This window comes from Anser brachyrhynchus (genome assembly GCF_964034855.1).
Source record: "Anser brachyrhynchus genome assembly, chromosome: 19".
NCBI classification, from domain to species: domain Eukaryota; kingdom Metazoa; phylum Chordata; class Aves; order Anseriformes; family Anatidae; genus Anser; species Anser brachyrhynchus.
Window position 1 is genome coordinate 10,940,645 of NC_137712.1, and position 20,215 is coordinate 10,960,859.

The 20,215-nt window shown below is 51.8% G+C and overlaps 1 protein-coding gene across 5 annotated transcripts in view; it reads left to right on the plus strand.

Annotated features, from left to right (window-relative positions):
* RGS3 (regulator of G protein signaling 3) overlaps nt 1-20,215 on the plus strand; it is a 79,226-nt gene that overhangs the window by 18,154 nt on the left and 40,857 nt on the right. For 2 of the 5 annotated variants that reach the window (XM_080562536.1, XM_080562537.1), the window contains 7 exons: nt 3,473-3,554; nt 4,426-4,531; nt 4,806-5,145; nt 5,592-5,631; nt 9,826-10,016; nt 11,553-11,636; nt 19,286-19,397. In XM_080562536.1, coding sequence (XP_080418662.1) covers nt 3,473-3,554; nt 4,426-4,531; nt 4,806-5,145; nt 5,592-5,631; nt 9,826-10,016; nt 11,553-11,636; nt 19,286-19,397 — 955 coding nt within the window. Of the gene's footprint in view, nt 1-910; nt 1,099-3,472; nt 3,555-4,425; nt 4,532-4,805; nt 5,146-5,591; nt 5,632-9,825; nt 10,017-11,552; nt 11,637-19,060; nt 19,194-19,285; nt 19,398-20,215 lie in introns of those variants that run through there. The other 3 variants (XM_080562538.1, XM_080562539.1, XM_080562541.1) reach the window with 3 other exon arrangements.

A 20,215-nucleotide genomic window follows, 5' to 3' on the forward strand; every position in this document is an offset into this window, starting at 1 on the left:
TCCTCCCTTCCTCTCCGGCAGTCGCCGCGGACTTGAAAGATGGTGGCTGGGAAGGAAGACTGATCCTCCTTCCAGCTCCAGCCCGGCGGCTGGGACAATGCGCCCCGAGCGGCTCCGGGAGCGCCTCCGGCAGCTCCGCCACGCTGCCGGGTCCCCTGGGAGCACCGGAGCTCCTTGCACACCCATCCCAGCCGCCCTCAGCTCTGCCACCCTGGCTGCTGGGCAGGGGAGTCCAGGGTTTGGGTTTCCTCGAGCCTTTCCTCTCCTTTTCCATCCCCACGTAGGGGTGTAGAAGGTTGTGCTGCAGCGCTGCCAGTTGGGGCTGTGCCATGCAGACTCGGTGTGTCCTGCTTTGTGCCCTGCTGCTGGCTGGGCTCGGAGTTTCTCTTTGTCTTTAATTTTGAAATTACCCCGTAGGTACAATTCAGCTGACCTCTCTGCTCCCCCTCTGTGACTCTGTGAGCACAAAACATTGGGACGTGCGTGTCCTTTGGGTCTGTGCTTCCAAAACCAAACTTTTTCTTTTTTTCTTTTTTTAAAAATTAAAAAAAAAAAATCCTCTCTGTTGTCCTCTGTGAGTGTAAGGAGTGCAAGCTGTCTTTTTAATGAAGTGAAGCTCGCACAGCCGGTGCCTGTGAAACGCCGCTTAAACATCCTCAGAGTGTTTGTGAGAACATTGCAATAACAAAGTGCTCCGTGCGGCTGAAGAATGCCGCGGGAACAAAAGCCACATCAACAGAGCGGGGACTAGGGAATACTAAATAGTTGACAGGAATTTTAATATAAAACTCTCTCTCTTCCTTGTCACTTAGGGTTTTCAGGAAGCCCTCTGGCTTATCGTAAAGCGGCATACAGCGCAGACAGGGGCTGGGGAGGTGAAAGGTGGCTTCCTGCCATTCTTCTCTGGAGCTGGGTTCCCATGGGCGGTCATGCCAGTTTGACTGTGGTTTGTTCCACACTGGTGCGACACGAGGAGATCGGGATCACGGCTGCTGCGGGGGACTGGATTTTCATGGGCTAGCGGCGAGTTTAGGGTTCCCAGCCATGAACCGCTTCAATGGACTCTGCAAGGTGTGCTCGGAGCGGAGATACAGACAGGTCTGTGCGGCCCCGCGCCCGCGCGGAGATCCGTGTGCCACGGCGTGCGCGCACTGCTGCAGCTCTCGCTTGAGTTCACGGCTGTCTGGGGGCTTTCTCCCCCTTAGGGGCTGCGTGTGTGCTGCTGCTACTTGTTGATTTGCTCTCGTTTGTAAATGGTAATATTAGGAACAGAAGGAAAACGTCTTTGGCCGGGCAGCTCTGGCTTATCTCTGCGCATTGCTGCAGTGTGCAGTGGGGGTAGATGCAGGGAGCGTTCACCGTGTAACTTAAGGGTCTGACTTAGCACGCTGACTATGAAGGTGCTAACCTGAGAGGTGTTGCCTTAATTTAATGCTTATAGAGGCACACACGCAGCCAAGTCTCTGCCAGGCTGCTGCTCTCTCTTTTAAAAGGTACTTTAGCATGAATGCGTACGGGAACGAAGCGTTGCGTGAAGCTGGCTGCAGCCAGTGGCGGCCTGCTGTGTGAGAGGCAGGTCTCTGTGCCCTGCAGAAGCTGCTGTGAGTTCTCTCGGACCCACTCAGTGCGCGACGCTGGTGCTGGTTTTGCTTGCGCAGGTCCCAGTCTCTTGCACTTTCAAACAGTTTTTCCACTGCAGTCTGGGCTGGGGCTCCCAGCTCGTGGTCAGCTTTTCTCTGTGCTCCCGTGTTAATCTTCCGTGTCATGGTTTAGCTCAGCGGGGATTGCACGAAAAATTAGCTTAATTAAAAATGACCACTTCTTATTGGGGCTATAGTGACTGCCTCACGCAGGAATGCTGCTCTGTTTGTATTAGTGACAACAGTGATTTGTGTCTTGGACCTCCTCATTTCGCTGTTCTGGCAATTTCTGCTTGCACCTTCTGATGAAGTTTTGGGCACAGCGAGTCTGTGCCAGCCGTGGTCCTGGAGTCTGCACCATCCTGTTGCCCACCCTGCAGCTTGTGTCAGGCGCTCGTATTACTTAGCTCTGTGCAGCGGCAACAGTGTATGTTCAGCTCGCTGTTATTGGGCATGGTGGTGGGAGCTGAGGAAAGCGAAGATCAGCGGTGAGAAGCTGCTGTGTAGGGAACACAGGGAAGGTGTCTCCGTTGGTGGGGGGCAAGAGCCAGCCAGCTCGCGGAGGGGTGGGAGAGCTCTCGGCACGCGGAAAGCTTTGGGCTGGGAAGTGGATGTGGAGGGGAGATGCTGGGCTGGCTCCCACGGTGCTGGTGGTGATGCTTCTGCAGAACTCGGATCCCCCAAGCTTTGCATTTAAGGTGTGAGGTTGGTTTGGAGGCACAGAGCCAAAAGCAGTCGCTTTGCTATTTGAGAATCCACCAAGCTCCAGAGAGAAAAAAATATTCAGCGTAGTGGGACTGGACCTATTTTATGATCTTGTCAGAGAAAGACAGTTTCTCTTTTGAAGCCTCCTCCCCACCCCCTTTTTTTTGTGTGTGTGTGTGTACGTGCTGAGCAATTAGGCAGGGGAAAGGTGCAAAGAAATGAAAGCTTGCTGGATTTGCCCTCCTGCGGTAAAGGAGTGTGGAAGCAGTTCTCCTTGGCTGCTTCACTGGATTCCTTCTCTTCTCTCTGACCGCTTGTTCTCTAAATAACACGGGGCAGAGATGTTGGATTTTTTCTTTTCTCTGTCCGTAAAACAAGAATCTTGACAAATGTCTTGGGGATAATCAGGTATTTACAGGAACCATCGTGTTGAGCTGCTGCTGGAAGCCAACATGAAAAAATAAATATAATTTTATTAATAAGCTCATTGTTTCTAGAATCAGGAGGAGAAATGAACCTAAGTCAACACAGCATCCATCCTATTCAAACTCAGCAAGAGAAAACATACCCCAGCTAATGGGGTAGTACACGAGAGCCCGCTCCAGCACAGATGCCTTGCAGACAGGAGTGCACTGATCCTCACGGCTTCCTCTGGAGGAGTGCTGCTGTTTGTGTATTGCCCAGCTGGAAATGAAATGTTTAAGTGACTTGCTTGGAGAAGCTGTGTTAGAAATCAGTGTCAGAGTCAGACTGCCAGGTTTTCCTTTCCAGTGGCTTGTCTGACCTTTCCTTACGCTTGCAAAAGCCATGAACGGAGACTTGCATGTGCTCAGTAAACACTTGCTTTGCGTCGCTCATCTCCATTGGTCTTTGGACTTGATTTCACATTGCTTTTTAGTGCTCTTTCCATCCCCTTGGCTGCAGCGGGGGAGAGACCCATTGTCCGTGTGGGGTCACAGAGTGACAGCGTTCCTCACGGCAGTTCCTTTGGGCTCTGCAGCTGCTTCTGGAAATGCCGTGTGTCTGTGTTTCTGAAAGCAGCGTGTGGCTGGAGTGAGGGATGCTCGCTGATCACATACGGTGGGTGCTTTCCTATTTAAAAGGGTGACTCTGGTATCTCTTTTCAGATTACGATCCCTCGAGGAAGCGATGGGTTTGGCTTCACAATCTGCTGTGACTCCCCAGTCCGTGTGCAGGCAGTGGATTCTGGTAAGAGATTGGCTCATTTTAATCCCTCTCGATTTGAATGACTTTGCTCCTTTTTGCTTCCCAGAGCAGGCTGTGGCTCAGAAGCTCCCATGCTTTGCAGGACTCTGGCTACCTTGAAGAAATTTCACTTACTGAATTCTCTGTTGCCTCTAATGAGGACAGAGGCCACTGGGTTACTATTTTGGCAGTGAGTTGCTGTAACGTGTAGACATTTTGTTCCCTCTCCAACCTGAGAACTGTCTGGGTGGTTGGGAGACCTGTGGGAAGCGTCTGCAGGGGGGAGCCAGATCAGCACAGAAGGAACAGGACTGCAGGAGCCCTTGGTTGCCTGAATGGATCCTCCTGGTGTGAATCTCCAGGACTCAGCGTCCCCCTGGTGCTCCCCACTGCACACCAGGAAATCCCCCTGGCTTCCCGTGTCGGACTATTGGCAACACCCTGTCCGTGAGGAACAGTGTCTCTGGTCACAAACTAGAAGCAGAGACCCATCTGTTCATGTCCTGGAGTTTCTATACAAAAACAACGCATTCATATTCTTTTCCTAATTCCTAATGTTAACATATAATGCGTATTTAACATAGCAAACTGCCGAGGAGAGCATTGTGCCCAAGCGCTGTGAAATTCATGAACTTCAACAGATTTCTATCAGTTCCTCGGTGATATATTTAACACTTAAAAAATACAATGCATAAAACTGAAAAACAACCTTAGCTCTGTTAGGGGAAGCAGATTAGTTTTGTTGCAGTGCGTGGTGCAAGCTGTGAAGCTGTGCTACGTGGGTGTCCCCTCACCCCAGGGCACCCCCTGCCCCAGCACGCTCAGCTCCGTGTCTGGCAGGTGACTGACACCCACACATCCCTTCCCTCCGCAGGTGGCCCAGCCGAAAAGGCCGGTCTGCAGCAGCTCGACACGGTGCTGCAGTTGAACGAGCAGCCTGTGGAGCACTGGAAATGTGTGGAGCTGGCACATGAAATCCGGTGAGCATCAGTGCGGGACTACGGGGGAGAGAGCTCGAGGGAGCATGGGGCAGGGGAGCAGGAGCTTTGGGTGGCTGTGGGAAGGGAAAGGCTTTGAGGGATGCAGGAGTCTGGGAAAGGACTCCTTGAAGGGGAAGAAGAAAGGATGCAGGGGCTGGGGAGGGAAGGGCAGAGGCATTGCAGGGAGGAAGGGCTCGTGGCTGTCCGGCTGTGCCTCGGGGTGCCTCACTCCCCGCTGCTCCGTCTCTGACTCACCTCGTGCCGTCTCTTTCAGGAACTGCCCCACTGAGATCATTCTGCTGGTCTGGAGGCTCGTCCCGCAGGTCAAATCAGGGCACGATGGCATGATCCGCAGATCCTCCTGCAAGTCTGCCTACGACCTGCAGTCACCGCCCAACAAGCGGGAGAAAAACAGCACCATGCCCCCGCGGGCCGAGCAGCGCCGGAGCTGCCACGTACTGTACGACGGGAGCGACGGGCTGGTGCTCAACGGCTGGGAGAGGTACACGGAGATTGGCAAGCCGAGCCCGAACACCATGCCGCCCCTGTCCCGGGTGCCCTCTGCTGCTGACCAGAACTACATCATCTTAGCACCCTTGAACCCCGGGAGCCAGGTAGGGCGGCCTTCCAGCCCCGCGCTCGAGTTACTGCACGCGGCTGTTGGCTGTGCTTGCTGGGTTCTCGCTTGGCCCACACTTATGGGGCGTCTCCTCTACATGTCTGCTGGAGCACTTGCCATGTTTCTAAGCCAGAGCTACCTTGGGGAACCTTCCGCTCTGCTCCTAAAGCATTTACCACTAGGACTGTAGAGCCGAGGCCAGTGACCTGCTGCCTCTTCTCAGGGCTCCCTCAGAGGACAGGGGTATGGGAAGTGCTTCCACTGTGCAGGCCACAGCACAGAACATTGCTCTCATTTTCTGGTGGGCATAAAAGATTTTCACCTCTCTGGAGTGCTTTGGCTTTGCTGGGTTGGGCATGCTGAAATTTGCTGTTTGTTGTTGTGAAGTCTGCCTTGAGCCCACTTCAGGTGACGGTCTCCTTTCCGGGTTGTGTCTTACAGCTGCTGAGGCCTGTCTACCAAGAGAACAATGCTACTGTGGGTAAGTTGCTGATGTGCTGGAAACTGCTCAGAGCACCCAGCAGAGCTAGATGCAGTCTTTCCAGTGCTAGCTCTTGCTCTTAGCCCCGCATTGGAGTCCCTCGCATTTTGAGGACAGTGGCAGGAGCCTGAGGCTCTTGGCTGCGGCATCTTCCCATTCTTTGGGTCAAACATAAAAGCAAGAACCCTTCCACCAAGCCCAGAGGAGAGCACTGCTGCTGATGTGACTGAGTGAGCCTCATGGTGAGAAGGGCTCTGTGGGTGCTCACAGCGCGGCTGAAGAAGGGAGGCTGGTGGCAGGGGCTTTCCGCTGGGGGATGATGAAAGCACGAAGTGTGAAAGTGCTAAATATTTATGATACGGCAGTTCCCCAGGCGTCTGTGGGTCTATCCGTGACGTGTTTCCCTTCTCAGGCACGATACTGTACCTGGGGGTGCTAATAGTGTCCCCCTGCTTTGCAGTTCATTTTATCTCTAGGGGAGTGAGGATGGCCATGAGCTGGATTTGTGCAGACAGCAGTGCAGGCTGAAGGGCCAGGTTTGGGGAATATTCATTTCCTGGGCTGCTGCAAGGTTGCTGGCAGTCTCTGGACCAGCTCTCCTTGAAAACCTTTGAAGCATAAACTCACTTTTTGCAATGGATCTGCTGGAGAACCATGCATGGCTGGGCTTGCAGGGAGAGTAGGGTGGGGTGTGCGTCAGGGCTGGGGGGACTGCATGAATCCTGGGCTGCGAAAGAGGGAGCGGGGGCCAACAGGAGGTCTTCCTGAGCAGGACAGCAACAGGTGACTGTCACTTGGCGTGGGAGACCAGGGTCACAAGCAACCCAAGAGTAGTGAGTTCTGGGGATACTCCCCAGTGTGTTCACTGGGTGCTGTTGACTTTATTAACGAAATTGCAGTTTTCAGCATGCTCAGCTCCTTGCAAAAACACCTTTTGCCTGCTGCTTGATTCAGGAACTTTGGGAGGCAGCACATGCGCTCTGCTCTGTTCGGATGCCCAAGGTTTATCTGTGTGTCCGTAGCAGAGCCGACCTCCTAGGTATGATCTTGCAGGAGACTTGCAGGGGACTCAGCTGTCCCTCCCTGGTGCGGGCACTGCTGTCAGTGCAATTTCCAGCTAGAAAAGCTTGTGCTGCCTATAAAGGTTGGGCAGTGCCCCAGGATGGTGAGGTGTGGGGCTGGCAAAGCTGTGATGGGGACGCTGGGGAGCAGGAGCGAGCCCCGGTGTTTGAATGCCCCCATCCTTGGGGCTCTGCAGCTGGAAGAATTTCCCACGGCGGAGCTGCAGGGGCTGTTCTGCACCGGGGATAACTGCAGCTCTTCCCTGCCGTTTGGGGAGCCTGTGCGAAGACGAGCTGAGCCGCGGGGACTTGTTCTCACAGCAGAGTGGAATTTGAAAGACTCAGGCTTCTTCCCATAGTAATTTTTAATGATTATTTTCAGTTTATTTAACTCTAAGTCTTCAGAGAGAAGAACGCAGTAGTTATCCTGAGCGATGATTAAGCGTGGCAGCGCGGAGGTGGCCACCAGTCACACTGAGACAGGAGCTGATGCTTCGGGCAGGCTGGATGTGTTTCTGTGCCAGCGTGCAGAAAACGGGACCTGTGCAGGTGATGAATGCCTCAAATGAAATGAGGTGATTTAGGGATAAGTGGAAAAGCAAACCATGAGTGGCCCAGACAGTTTATATCTGTCCTGTGTTGGGCTGTCTCTTGTGCTTTGATTTTTATCTGGCAGTGCAACCATGAGAAAAGGAAGGAGAAAATGTCAGAATTATTGTACTCAGAGGTGGAAACAACCCCTGGGTCACGAGAACTGCCCCCCTGCAAAGGCAGGCTGTTAAAGCAAACAGTAAACAGCGGGTTTGGATTGCCAGCAGAGCGTGGTCTGGCTCTGCTGGCATTTATCCGAAAGTAAACACACTACTTCCTAATACTTAGTGGAATATATGTTGGGTAGGTTCATATGTTTGCTTTGGACCAGACCCTATCTACTCTGAGCCACGTTCAGAAGTGTTTTGGCCCATTTCTGCTCAGGAAGGCTATGGGTGTTTGTTGTGGTGCAGAGGCAGAAGCTACCACGCTGAAAGCTGCTGTGATGGGAGGAAGGGCACGGGGCTGCTCGGGGGTCTCTTCTGCGGCACCCCTCTAGTGTGGGCTGCAGGAGGATTTGCTCCTCATGGTCCTGAGACATTGCCGTGGGTGAGGGTCCTGGGCTAATGCTCCAGCTTCTTGCCTGGTCTACCTGCTGGACCTGAGCTGCTCTGGCTCATCAGCTGTTGGAGGGAGGAGATGCTGTAAGTTTTCAGAGGGGCTTCTTCAGAAGAAAGCTTGAATTTTTGGTTAGAGACACACTCATTTCCCATGGGAGCTGTTGCCTGTGAGTTTTAGGACAGAGCAGGGTTGACCAGAGGGTGCTAAGGCTCTGGGACCTGATGGATCTTGTGCTCTCAGGAGGAAGTGTTGCAGAGCTGCTCCCTGCTGGCAGCCGTGCTGTCCTTGTGCACCAGAGAGCAGAGCAGCACAGAGGGCTGCTGGGCACCTCCCATCTGGTTCTGGTCCCGTCTGTTGGTCTCCCCTTGTCTCCATCTAATGGGTCTGGGGAAGAGGAGATATGTAAAGGCATCCTCAGCACTGCTGCCCACTGAACTGTTTTGGTGCTCATAGGTGCTTGTGAGTAGAGGAACCAGCTCCCAACAGCCTGTGATGCTCTCACCTCAACGCAGAGGTAGTTTCTGCCCAGGGACAGCATCCTCAGGGCACTCCGTGTCCTGTGCCTGCACTCATGAGGCAAAATGCTGCTGGGAGCTGGCTGGATGTATTCAAAGGCCGGGAGGAAACGGTTTAGAAATCCTATACAGCAACCATTACCCAGCAATAGGGGGAGGAAGGGCTCACTCAAGCAGCAGGTAGTATGGAACAAGAATAATCCATAGTGCTTTTAATCAGAGAGTTAGCAATTATTTTAGAGATTCTGGGACTGGTGTGGCATATCACCTAATGTCTCCTGGCCTTGAGCGATGCAGGCTGCAGGCGTGGAGTGGCCGTGGGAGCTGGAGTTGGCTTGCTGGGAGAAGTCATAGCTGTGCTCGCCCAGCTGAGGCTGGGTTACACCGCTTCTGTGTAATCCCTCTATTGAGTGAGGGTGATGGCTTTTTGTGGTAAAGTGGGACAGAGCGAAAAGCCAGTCAGGCTGCTCAGACTTCTTCCAGCACCAAAATGTGATGCTGAAAGACAGTGGATGATGTTGTGCCAGCCTCATGCAAATTGGGGTCATCCTTTTCAAAGTCACCCCCATATCTGAGTAACCATCACATCCCAGAATGATTTGGAAAGACATGGCTTGATCCCTTGTGCATGAATGCGTTCATCGCTTCTGTCCCTTTCTCTAATCTGAATGTCTTCTAAAAGCTGTGATTAAAAGCATCAACCCCACCCCATGATGTGAAATTCCCGTACTTTTCTAACTGCCATGCCCTGAATTCAGCACAGGCAGGACTTCTGTGCATAAAAATGTCCCAGGGCTTACATTTCCAGTGTTCTTTCCCCACCCAGAGTTAATCATAGATGATTTTCCCCCACTGGAAAGGGAATGGCTGTAGTTCGGTGGTGCAGGCAGCTATTTCCTGATGGGGGGAAAGGGGAACCTCCTTGGTGCTTGTGTGATTCAGGTTGTGTTTGGGGTTGTTCTTTTTCTTTATTTTTTATGTTGTGCCCTCGCTACTGCATAGGGAGGTATATATAATCGCACCACGTCTCTTTCTCTGAAGCACTGTATTCATAAACTGTGCAGAAGACAGCATACACCCAAACGCAGGAAGATGTGCTGGCCTGCAGCTGGGGTGGCTGTGACTTTGGGTTCGTGTTTGTGTGCACACGGATGTGTTGGTGCTGAGGGGTAACCCAGTGGAGTCCTGGTCCAGCAAGAACGTAGCTCTTGATTGTGCGTAAACGTGACGGGGCATCTCATTTTGCATTAGGAAAAATGAAGTCAGCGCTGTTATTTCATGAAACCCCAAGAGACTTTGACAGCAGAGTGATGAATGTCCCTGCAGCTCCAGGCTCCAGCTATTCCCATTAGATTTTGTGCCATCCTCCAGCCTGTGAGAGCAGGAGCCGCGCCAGCGACGTGCGGTAACTCTGCGAGAGCTCTCTTCTGATTTTCTGTGCGCTTCTGCTTCCTCTCTTGGTCCAGGAAATGGATGCAAAGGGAAGTCACACATGGGCTCTGGGAGAAAATCCAGGCTGATGAAGACTGTGCAGACAATGAAGAGCTATGGGAACTACCAGAACTGTACCATAGTGAGGCCACACATCCCGCACTCCAGCTACGGCACGTACGTGACGCTGGCTCCCAAAGTGCTGGTATTCCCCGTCTTCGTGCAGGTGAGCGTGGCTGGAAGTACATTGGAAGTACGTACCAATATACCAATGCGTTGATCCCCTGTCAGCCTCAGCTCTCTTCCCCAGAGCTGGCTGTGCTCAGCACGGTGCCAGGTACTTTCTCTGAGGGAGCTGTGTCCTGCCCGAGCTGGACTTTCCCTTTTCAGCTTTCAAGTCAGGCCCTTGGGTGCTTGCTTGAAACAGGAGAAGGTATACCAGTGTTCAGGCTTCAGCAACCAGCTTGGCGCAACTGAAGATCAATGTGGGTTCTTCGTGCTGTTATTAGTGTGTGGACAAAGGTTTTGTAGTCCAGTTGGTGGCCAGCACTAAAATAATTGACAAGGATCCAGAGCAGTAGTGTCTTGGCAGAGGATGTTCTCGCTCCCCAGTTCCACAAATGACTTTCATGAAATCACACCCTAAATGTGGTGGTGGTAGCTGTAACTACTTCCGTGCCTTCCATTTTTGCCCTTCATATGGCCAAAACCCCAGAAGGTCTGTATATTTGGGGACATTGCTGATGGATGCAGCATCTCTGAGGCTGTGGGAAGCCATCGATCCTCCTGTTAGCAGCGATACTATCGTGTCAGCTCAGGCCATCTGCTTTGGGCTCAAACCCATGATCTCTGTTGTCTGTGACTCTGGCCTGAGATGAGGAACTCCTCAGGGGCAGACGGGCTGGTGTTGGGGGCTGGCCTCGTGCTCACCTCTGTCCTCCCCAGCAGCACCTGGGTGGCCGCTGACCTTACCACCAGCCACGGCTGCGCGCTCCGTTTGGTGTTGGGTAGGAACACAGTTAGCACTCCTGGCTATGTACTCATCGGGCCAAAATTTGTCTTAGGTTGAGTCTGGGCCGTTTCTGCCACTTCAGGAAGTGGTTTTTATGCTTTGCACGGTCTCGTCCTACACGGCCCCCGTGCAGGGTTCCCTTGCCCCCGCCTGCTGGCCGTGCGGCTCCGGAGGATCCTCCGAGGGCTGCGCTGGGCTGCCCGGGCTGGGCAGCAGCCGGGACAGCTCAACCTCTCCTGCTCTGCTCCGGTGTGAAACCGAGACGAGCTGGAGGCGCTGACCTGCGAGCTGGATGTGGCATGGGAAGGCCAGTCTTCTTAAAGGCGCTTAAACTTACGTGAAAGGCATCCATAAAATCGTGTAGCAAACGTCTGAGGGAGGTGGGAACCTAACGTGCTGCTGCTGTGGTTGTGCTTCCTGCTGAAGAGCACCCATAACCCAGCCTGCGTGGTGCAGAGCTGTTAAAGTACAAAGCAGCGAGCAGCTGATTATTGTCTTTTTATAGATGAGCCTGACGTAGGTGTTAGGTGTAAGGTTTTCTTTTCTGTCGTGGCACTGGACTGCAGGCTTTCTGTCCTTTTGAGGGCAGCGTGGGGCGGCTCTCCCTGAATGAGTTACAGCTTGAAGTGAAGACAAAGTGGGTTTGGTGGGTGGAAAGTTTTTCTGGCAAACCACACTTCCAGTGGAAGGTTTGACTGTTTCTTTCTTTTTCTTTTTTCTTTTTTTTTTTCATTTTCCTTTCAAATGTAGCCCTTAGATCTTTGCAACCCAGCCCGGACTCTGCTTCTGTCAGAGGAGCTGCTTCTTCATGAGAGCAGAAGCAGGACTATACAGGTAAGACACTTTCCATGCTGTCTGAGCTTTCTAAACTCGCTTTTCTGCACACATGTAGTAGATTGAGAAGGGAAATGGTCTACTGTGCGGTACTTCTATTACCATGATATTTGGAAAAACTTGTAGTCAGTTTACCATGGGATAAATTAAATGTTGATATGTCCTTTTTGGTAGAAATCAGCTCTTTCTTGTCTTCCTTCACACTCATGAAGGAGAAACTGTGCAGGGCAAATTCATGCCAGTCTCAGACCCAGGAAGAGGGAGTTTAAGAATATTTTGTGCCAGTTTAGAGATCTAGCCATAGAACACATCACAGGGCTTTTTAGAAATTTAGTTCATGAAGCAGGTCTCGTGTCCTTTCCAAAATCCTCTCCTTTGTGTTATTTCAGCTTCTTTTCTGCAACATTATTAGAAAGCTATTAAAAATCTGGGGAAACAACTAAGTTTTGTTTGCATGCTGAACCCATGTATTTGACAGCTCTCAGCATCCAAACTGGCAGAGTTTGGAAATGTTGAGTACATTTTCTGTTGGCTTTGCTCGCTTCTAGCTGTAAAGTCTGCAAACTGTGCAACGTGGGACAGAGAAGGTGTCTCAGTGAACAGTGCAGCCGGGACAACCCACTCGTGCACTGCTCACAAGTGCTGAAGGAAACTACAGTTTCTTTTGGGGCCTTTTCAGTGAATCTCACTACTGTACAGAATATTTTGAATTTAGTTGGACTGAACAATGTGTCATCTTCACAGAACCACAGAGGAACTTTTACTTGAGTAATCTTAGTTTCTGTGTAACACCTTTTGGGTGGCAGAATCCCAGAAATGGTTTGCTTGAACAGTACAAAACCGTTCAAGATTGCATTGAGTGACTTCTCTCACTGTCCCTCTGGTTTTCAACATGTAATTCATCTCTTATTTTGACTTGATTCTTTTTTTATTTTTTTTTTCCTGCCAAGCTCTGTGAAAAATTGTATCACCCATTAGGGAACTTGTCACTCATTTGTAAATAAAACTCTTCCCCTGTCTGTCCTGCTGTTCTTTGCTGTTCAGGGTCTTCTGGGCACCTGCCTGAATGAAAAGTCAGATAAACGCATGGCTATGCAGCACAGCTGTGCTGCGATGGCTTGGAAATGTGGTGGCTAGCTTGAAGTCGGGATGCTTTTCCTGGATGGTTTGGAGTTACTTGCCTTCTGGTCAGACTCAGAGGTCTGAAAAAGCAGCCAAATGTAAAATAATTATGAGTAACTCACATCATTTTTTAGCTGGGGTGAAGCATATGTGCATGAGGATGTCCATATTTAGATGATGGAGAGTCTCAGGACAAGCATGTTTGAAGGAGGTGTGCTGCTTTGTCACCAAATGGCCACTTTAGCCATTTTGGAGACCTATTTGCGGACGGGATTAGGAGGAGGTTGTCTCAGGGAAATGACTCTGTTTGCTTATGATACCCTAAGGATGAGCGTGAGGCTGGAAGAGGATTTCCCAATTGGAGCTGCTGCCAGGAAAGGGCAGGATGCTGTACACTGGCCAGGAACGTGAGACCGCCTTTGAGAATGATGGTGCCTTGAGGCTGTAGTGTCTGTGAACGCCTGGCAGAGGGGCAAGGCAAGAAGCTGTGACTAAGCGCAGAATAAAAAAATAGAAGCACTGAATGGGAACAAGCATGTGGCAGCATCTGCTTTGGAAGGCAGGAGTCTTTCCCTCAGCATGAACTGGGGTGTGGTGATGAGCTTGGTACTGTCAGGAGCCAGCAGCTGTAGGTAGGACCCCGGGACATCAGCCACATCCCTGGGAATGTCTGCAGTGCGTCACTTACAGCGTCACAGCAGGGCTTTGCAGAGCTTCAAGGAATTGGTGTGTACTTTTCTGGAAGGCCAGAGACCTCCCTTCTCTGGTGGAGCAAGGCAAGGGTGTCTGCTTTAGTCCTGACAGGCTGTGAGAGAAACTTCTGAGGCCAGCAGGACCTAAAGTAGCCTGGCCACAATGGAGATTCCCTGGTTCAGAAGGGCTCCGACTTCTCTCTTCACTTGAGCTCACTCCCGTTCCAGGCTTCTCTGCTGCCTCAGCAGAGGCTGTCTTGTTTCTGACGGGTCCTTTCTACCTTGTGCCTTGTATCTTCCCATTTTTCCATTGCTTCTCCCATGCAGCCTCTCTCAAACTGGACCACTGCTCCTGTGGTTTGCAGGACTGCGTGTTATTCTGCTTTGCTTGAGCGGCTTGAGAGAAGAGAGCCCAGGTGAAGGGGCTGGAAATGGAGATTGCGTCTCATTTTTATTCTTTACACCAGAATCTTTTCCCCTTGGCAGTTTCCATGCCTGGCAATGCATCCTTGTCACTGAGCAAGCTCTCTCCCATCTCCTAAAGGAGTCAACCTATCTCTCTGGAGGCTTGCCAGAATCTGTCCTTTCCCTGACCTTACCTCTGGGGCAATCCTTGTTCAGGCCTTAATCACATCCTGTCTAGACTTTGTTGCAATTCCCGCTTTTACAGTCTTCTGAAACCCCTCCAGCCTGCGGAGTGCCAGAGGAACCTGCGTGATGCAGGCGACTGCGCTCAAGGTGTCGAATGTGGGTTTTGTCCTTCTTGGTGCCTTTCTAACATACCTGGAGGCAATTTCCCAATGCCCTGTGGTACTTTCACACCACAGACCACACTCGACCCCTTCTCAGCTCTCTGCCATCCTGGCAGGGTCTGCAGGTCAGGACGGTCCTCCCTTGAACCCCGAAAGCCCCAGCTCTGCCAGGAGTCTGGTGAACAGAGACCAGCACACCCAGGCTTTAGGCCCTTCTCTGCAAGGCAAGGGCTTTTTGTTGTTTTTCCTAGGTGTTGAATGCAAATTCTTGGCCCTCCTGGCCGTTGATGGAGTTGCCAGTTCCTTGTTTCAGTGGGTGGCTGGGTTTGGCCAACACAATGGATTGACTAAAACCCTACTCCCTGGCACAGATGTTTCAAGATCCTATTTTCAGTCTTTTTTTAGACAGCTTTATTTGGCTGACAATATCAGAAGCTTGTGTTCACCTCCTCCCTCCACCACATTAGTCCTACACACTCCATTCCTTCTTCTCCACTGCCTCTTTATGTCCTCATCTTCATCATTTCTGATTTGGGTGACACCATTTCCCCATCTGCTCGGCCACTGCTTATACTTGTGCTTGAGCATAGGTGCACAACCCTTTGAAGCCTTCAGTGCTTGCTCTCCCCAAATGCTCGCAGTAGAAAAGGGTTTGATTCCAGTAAGCCAAGGTGAGGCTCAAGATTGACAGGTGAAATCATCACCATGGATCTGCTTTGGGCAAGTGTGGTGTTGTGTCTTCATCAAAGTCTAGCTGAGCGTATAAACTCCTTGCTGAGTTTATAGCCCCCTTGCCAATAATCTTGACAGAAAAAATGCGTGAGGTTGTAAAAGGGTAAATGCATTGTGGGCTGAAAGGCTTGGGATGTCTTGGTAGGAGAACATCTATTTAGTACGGGCCCATTCGGAAGTCAAAATCCAGGATTAGAGGGCTAGGGCTGTAGCATGGCAAACAGCGTCTCAAAGGCTTTAGCATATACTGAACCTGATAAAGTTTCCCTGACCTGGGAAGTTCCTGCCCATCTCCAAAGCACCGTGCCCAGTGTGTGTGCACCTACCCTGCCCACAAACTTAGACCGCTTCTGTACTTAGACTGGGGCTCAGCTGACTGATGCCGATGTACTAAGCTGTGGAAACTTGATTATTTTTGTTTGTGTGCTCCCATTCCTGTGGTCTCTGTGAAAACCAGGTGAATTACTGGCTGTGCAGAGCTGTAGCCCAGAAAGCTGTGACTTTGAAGCATGTGATCGGGGAGCAGCAAATAGAAGTGAGTGGGTGTTAGCAGCCTATATGCGGGGAGCAGCGTTATTTGTGGTCTGGTGAGTCCACCAGTCATGTCTGCTTCCTAGAGTATATGAGATTTGCATGGGCCCCCCAGACAGCCCCGAGGATAACTCTAGATTTGGAAAATTTGAGGAAGATTAAGAAAGCTTCATTCATTTAGGCCATCCCAGTGACTGGGGACACGTGAGCCTTGCAGATACAACCCTCCTGCTGTTCTAACTGGACTTTGAGGTTGCACCCATTTCTTTTGGAGAAGAATCCAGTACTAGTAAAGGGATACAAAATATGTGTGGATCAGTCCTAGGGAAAGATGTTTGATCGAGGTACCTGGGCTTGCTCTAGCCAACTGCAGACAGCAATCTCTGGCCAGAGATGCAGGCGATCACCACTGTGTGATCAGCATCTGAGAGCTCTGTCATGGAAGATCTCTTCTTCGCTTTGCCTCTGCTTCACTTCGCTTCCTCAGCTCCCTCTGCTTTGCTGGGCATGGCTGTGAAACTGCTGCTGGAGAGGGGGAGCTGTGTCAGCAGGCAGGGTTGGCACTGACCCGTCCTGCCGGGGCCGTGCTGATGCACCGCTGCAGTGACCGGCTGCAGACCCCTCCCTGCCCTACCCCAAACAGCAGCGGCCGTGCGTAGGTATGCAGAAGAGGACAGGCTTAGGAGGAAAGCTCTTAAGCCTGACTGCGAAGGTGCTTTGGCTGCAAGGCTTAATTCCTGAGCACCTTTTTGTCATGTTCTTTTACCATGTTTTGCTTGACGAGGCACGGCCATCGCTTCCCCCTTCCTGCGGCAGGGCTCTGCAGCGGTGCGGCGCTGGTCCCCTGTTCCCCTCCTGGGGAAGCACATAACCCAGCACTTCCCACCTCCCCTCCTGGCTTTCATTTTCTCATGTTTTCTTTTATGAAACTCTTTAAATGTACCTCTTCCTTCTGTAACAATGTTTTGCTAGTTAAGTTCTGTAGTTAGTCAAATCTATCCGCAGAAGGGTCTTTGGGCTTGCTGTGGAGCAAGCACACACTGATGCACGGTTTCTGAGACATCAGTGTCAGCCTCTCCAAACGTTTTTTCCTGTGAAATCTACTCACTCCCACTGAAATGTTGGTGTGATGACTGCCATGTGGCCATGCTCCGCTCTAGTAATAACACAGGTGTGCCTGTCTCCGCCTTCAGAGGAGTCCTTTCATCATCCCATTCGTTTTCTTTCTCATTTTAGAGTGTGAAGTTAGTTCTGGAAAACAGACAAAGATACTCGAACTCTCTGAGGAGCAGCTCTGGTGGATTCTGTGCCATGCCTGGATGAGTGCAGGCGCTGTGTTTATTTTGTTTGCTCTTTGGGTTTTTTGAGCCCCGTGGTGCATCGTGGCAGGTACCAGACCTGTCTGCAAGGGGCTGTTAGGGGCACGCTGCACCTCGGTGGCGGCGTGGGGGCAGCCCTGGGTGCATCCCTGGCCGGCTGCCTCCAGCCCTCGCCTCTTCTCCCACCTCCCGGCTGCTGCCCAAGGGTCGCCAGGGCTCCAGGCTCCGTGCTCAGCCCTGCAGTGGGGTCTTGCTCCCACCTCCACCAGCGGGGCCAGCTGGAGCCCTGCCTTGCAGCACTGGGGTGCTGTTGGTGGGCTTTGTGCCGTGCGTGCCTGCGAGGGGCACCCTCGCATTGTGTCCCCCCCCAACTTCTGTAAACCTCCCTGCTGTGCGGAGCCGCTTTGATATCAAATGTCTTCCTGGAAGCAGCATCTAATAGAGATGCTCTTACTTAACCAGCACCAACTGTGCTTTTATCTCCCCTGCATCCTGAATTCAATCAGTCCCATCTTCCCATAAAAGCACAATGGTACCCGCGAACACTTTGCATGTGTTTGTGTTGCCATGATTCCCCATTTAAATCCGTTTGGTTTCAAAGTAGTATTTTTTCCCTGCTAGTTCTTCTGTCCCTTTTTCTTTCCCTTTAAAATTCCTTGTGTGTTAGGTGTGCGTTTTCTTTCCTCCATTTCTACTCTTATCGCTTGCTGGTCGTGCTTTTACTTCCTTGGCTTTGCTGAGCTGCTCTTCTCAGAATGCCTGACCATCTCATTGAGACCGAGGGTCCTGGGGTGGCCCTGAGGCATGCCCCAGAAAGGGTACTGCGTGGAGCAAGAGAGGCATGGGAGAAAGTTTATAGTGTGGTTTGTACTTTGTTGTTCCTTGTATTAGTAATAATAATGTCAGAAGTAATGAAGAGGGGAAATGTGGGCACTAGGCCAACGCTGTGTTGAGAGCAAGGGGAAGGGATTTTCCAAATAATACAGAGAGAAACAGACACTCCCTGGTTTAATTGTCCATTAAAGCTATGCTGGTAGCTTTCTGCTTATTAAGAATCCCACAAAAACGAATTTGCACAGCAAGGAGAAATCATGTGGGAAGGGCCTGATTTTGGTTGCAAAGTCAGATGCGCTGTCCTGACACGCGACTCAGCGCCGTGTGATAAATTGCTGCCCAGCTCGTCCCCCTCCTGACATGTGCCCGTCAGCCGCCGGGCACGGAGACAAACTGTACCGGGAATGCGTCCCCATAAACAGTGACTCAGACCCTGTCCTGGGCAAAGTCACCTTTCAGAGGGTGACTTGGTGGTGGCAGTGGTGCCAGCCCCTGGGATGCTGGGTTGTTTTCTGCTTTTGCAAATGAGTTGCTAAAAGGCCACAAAACCCTCCTTGCTGCTGCTCGGTGTTGCAAAGTGCTCTCCTTTTGTGCTGGGAGGCATTTGGGAGCATCCTGAGGAGTAGCTAAAAGCAGCTGTGCGCTCATGTGCTGTGTCCTGAGACCAGAGCAGAGCATGGTTCGGCGTTATGCAGAGGGTCCAGCATCACTGTGCCCCCTGGCATGTTGCAGCCCCTTCCTGGCATCTTCTAAGCTTTGCCGCATGCCCCCACCTTCTGCTGAAGAGCTGGACAGGCTCAAACCTCAGCTCCTGGCACAGCGATTGCACCAGGCCACTCACCCCAACCAGGCTTCTGGGTCAAGGATCTCCAGTACGGCGGAGGAGCTGATTCTTCCATTTTAAAAAACACAATAATCTGTACTGATTGAACGAGCAACCTCAGGCAAGAGCCAGAAACAGAACAAAATCTGCCTTTTGAGTTGTGAGCACATACTACTGCTCTGGAGTAGCTCCCAGCTTCTAGGACACTTGAGTGGCTGTTCAAGCACAGAGCTGGGCAGACGTGCAGTTCAGTGTTTGCTTTCTACCTGTCAGTGGTGTTTAAAAGGTATCAAGTTTGCTCCCTGCAACTGCTCTTGTGGATTCTGCTTTTGTTAAAAAAAAAAAAAAGTGTTTTTTTTTTTTTTTTCCCCCTCAAAGGGAACAAAAGAGGGCATGCAAAGAGTGAAAACAGGGAGAGGCTCCTCCGAGAGTGTGTTCAGGGAGACCACATTTGCTTTTAGGCTGCAAATTCTGCAGTGTGCTGGGATTAGTTGGTAACTCATTCTCTCCTCCTGCTCCCCTGATTTATAACTTATGTAAATGGGAAGTGACACGAGAGAGCAGAGAGGGTGTGTTTGCGCGGCGCTGCACTGTCGGGCAGGTTTATCCCTTCTGTCACGGGACTCCACAAGCCTCGGTACGTGGCTGCCAAGCTGGGGGAGCCTTGTCTGAGGCTTGCTTGCAGCACCCCGAGGGGTGTAGCAGCAACCAGACCCTTAAGGCAGGGGTGTCCAGGCTGCCTCTCATGGCTGGTGCGTCTCCTTGGGGTGGAGGACCTTTCCAAGACACTGAGTGCCAAGAGATGAGTTCCTGATACCTTCTTTACTGCTCTTGTGCCATCCAGGTGACTCTCTTCGTGTACTCAGACCTGCTGCTCTTCACCAAGGAGGACGAGCCCGGGCGCTGCAACGTGCTGAGGAACCCTCTCTACCTGCAGAGTGTGAAGCTTCAGGAGGGTGAGTGTCTGCGGCAGCAGCTGGAGGTGTTCGGGTCATTTTCTGGGCTGCTAGCTGCAAAGCCACCTGGCCAGCAACAGGATAGCACCCCCCTGTCCCATTACTTCCAGTACGCAGCAGTGCTGGCCAGCTCATGCCGCCAGATCGTCCTTTGTTGGGGTGCAGGTACAGCAGCACCCTTCCCAGCCCTGCATTAACCCAGTCCCTGGGAGCTCCATCCCCTGGCATGCCCTGGGGACACTTGGGTGGCACAGCTTCGGAGCCCTGCCTGAGCAATTTGGGACTGGCGCTCCCTGGGGTCTTGCTCTGCTGGGCTGCTTCCCTCACCGCTGTTACCCTGCCTACAGCGGGGGCTTGCTGAGAAAGGAAACGAAGTTTTGAGGTTTTCACGAGCGGTGCCTCGAGAGAGCTCAGAAGTTGTCTCCAGGAGAGGCTGGCTGAGCCCTACTGACCTTTGCTTCGCTACTTCTCCCTTCGGCCGCCCACGGTTTCCCTCTGCTAGCATCGCTCCCCCCGCACACCCCGTCAGGGAGGAAAGAGCAAACCCTGGCTTTGGTGGGAGGCTGTGGGCTGTGCCCTTGCTCACTTCACCTTGGTTGGGCTTTCACATGCAGTTGAGGGTTCACGGAGGGCTTTTAGGGCAGGGGCATGTCTTGAAATGAGTTATTTTGAGATGAAATTTTGAGGCTGTGTGGCTATGATGGCCGTAGCTACTCGGGGTCAAAAGAGGAACGAGCAAATTGCTCTACCACATCCTATTTCCTACAGTGGAGCCACTTCTTGGCCACAGGCCCAGTCCCACCTTGTTCCTTCTTTGG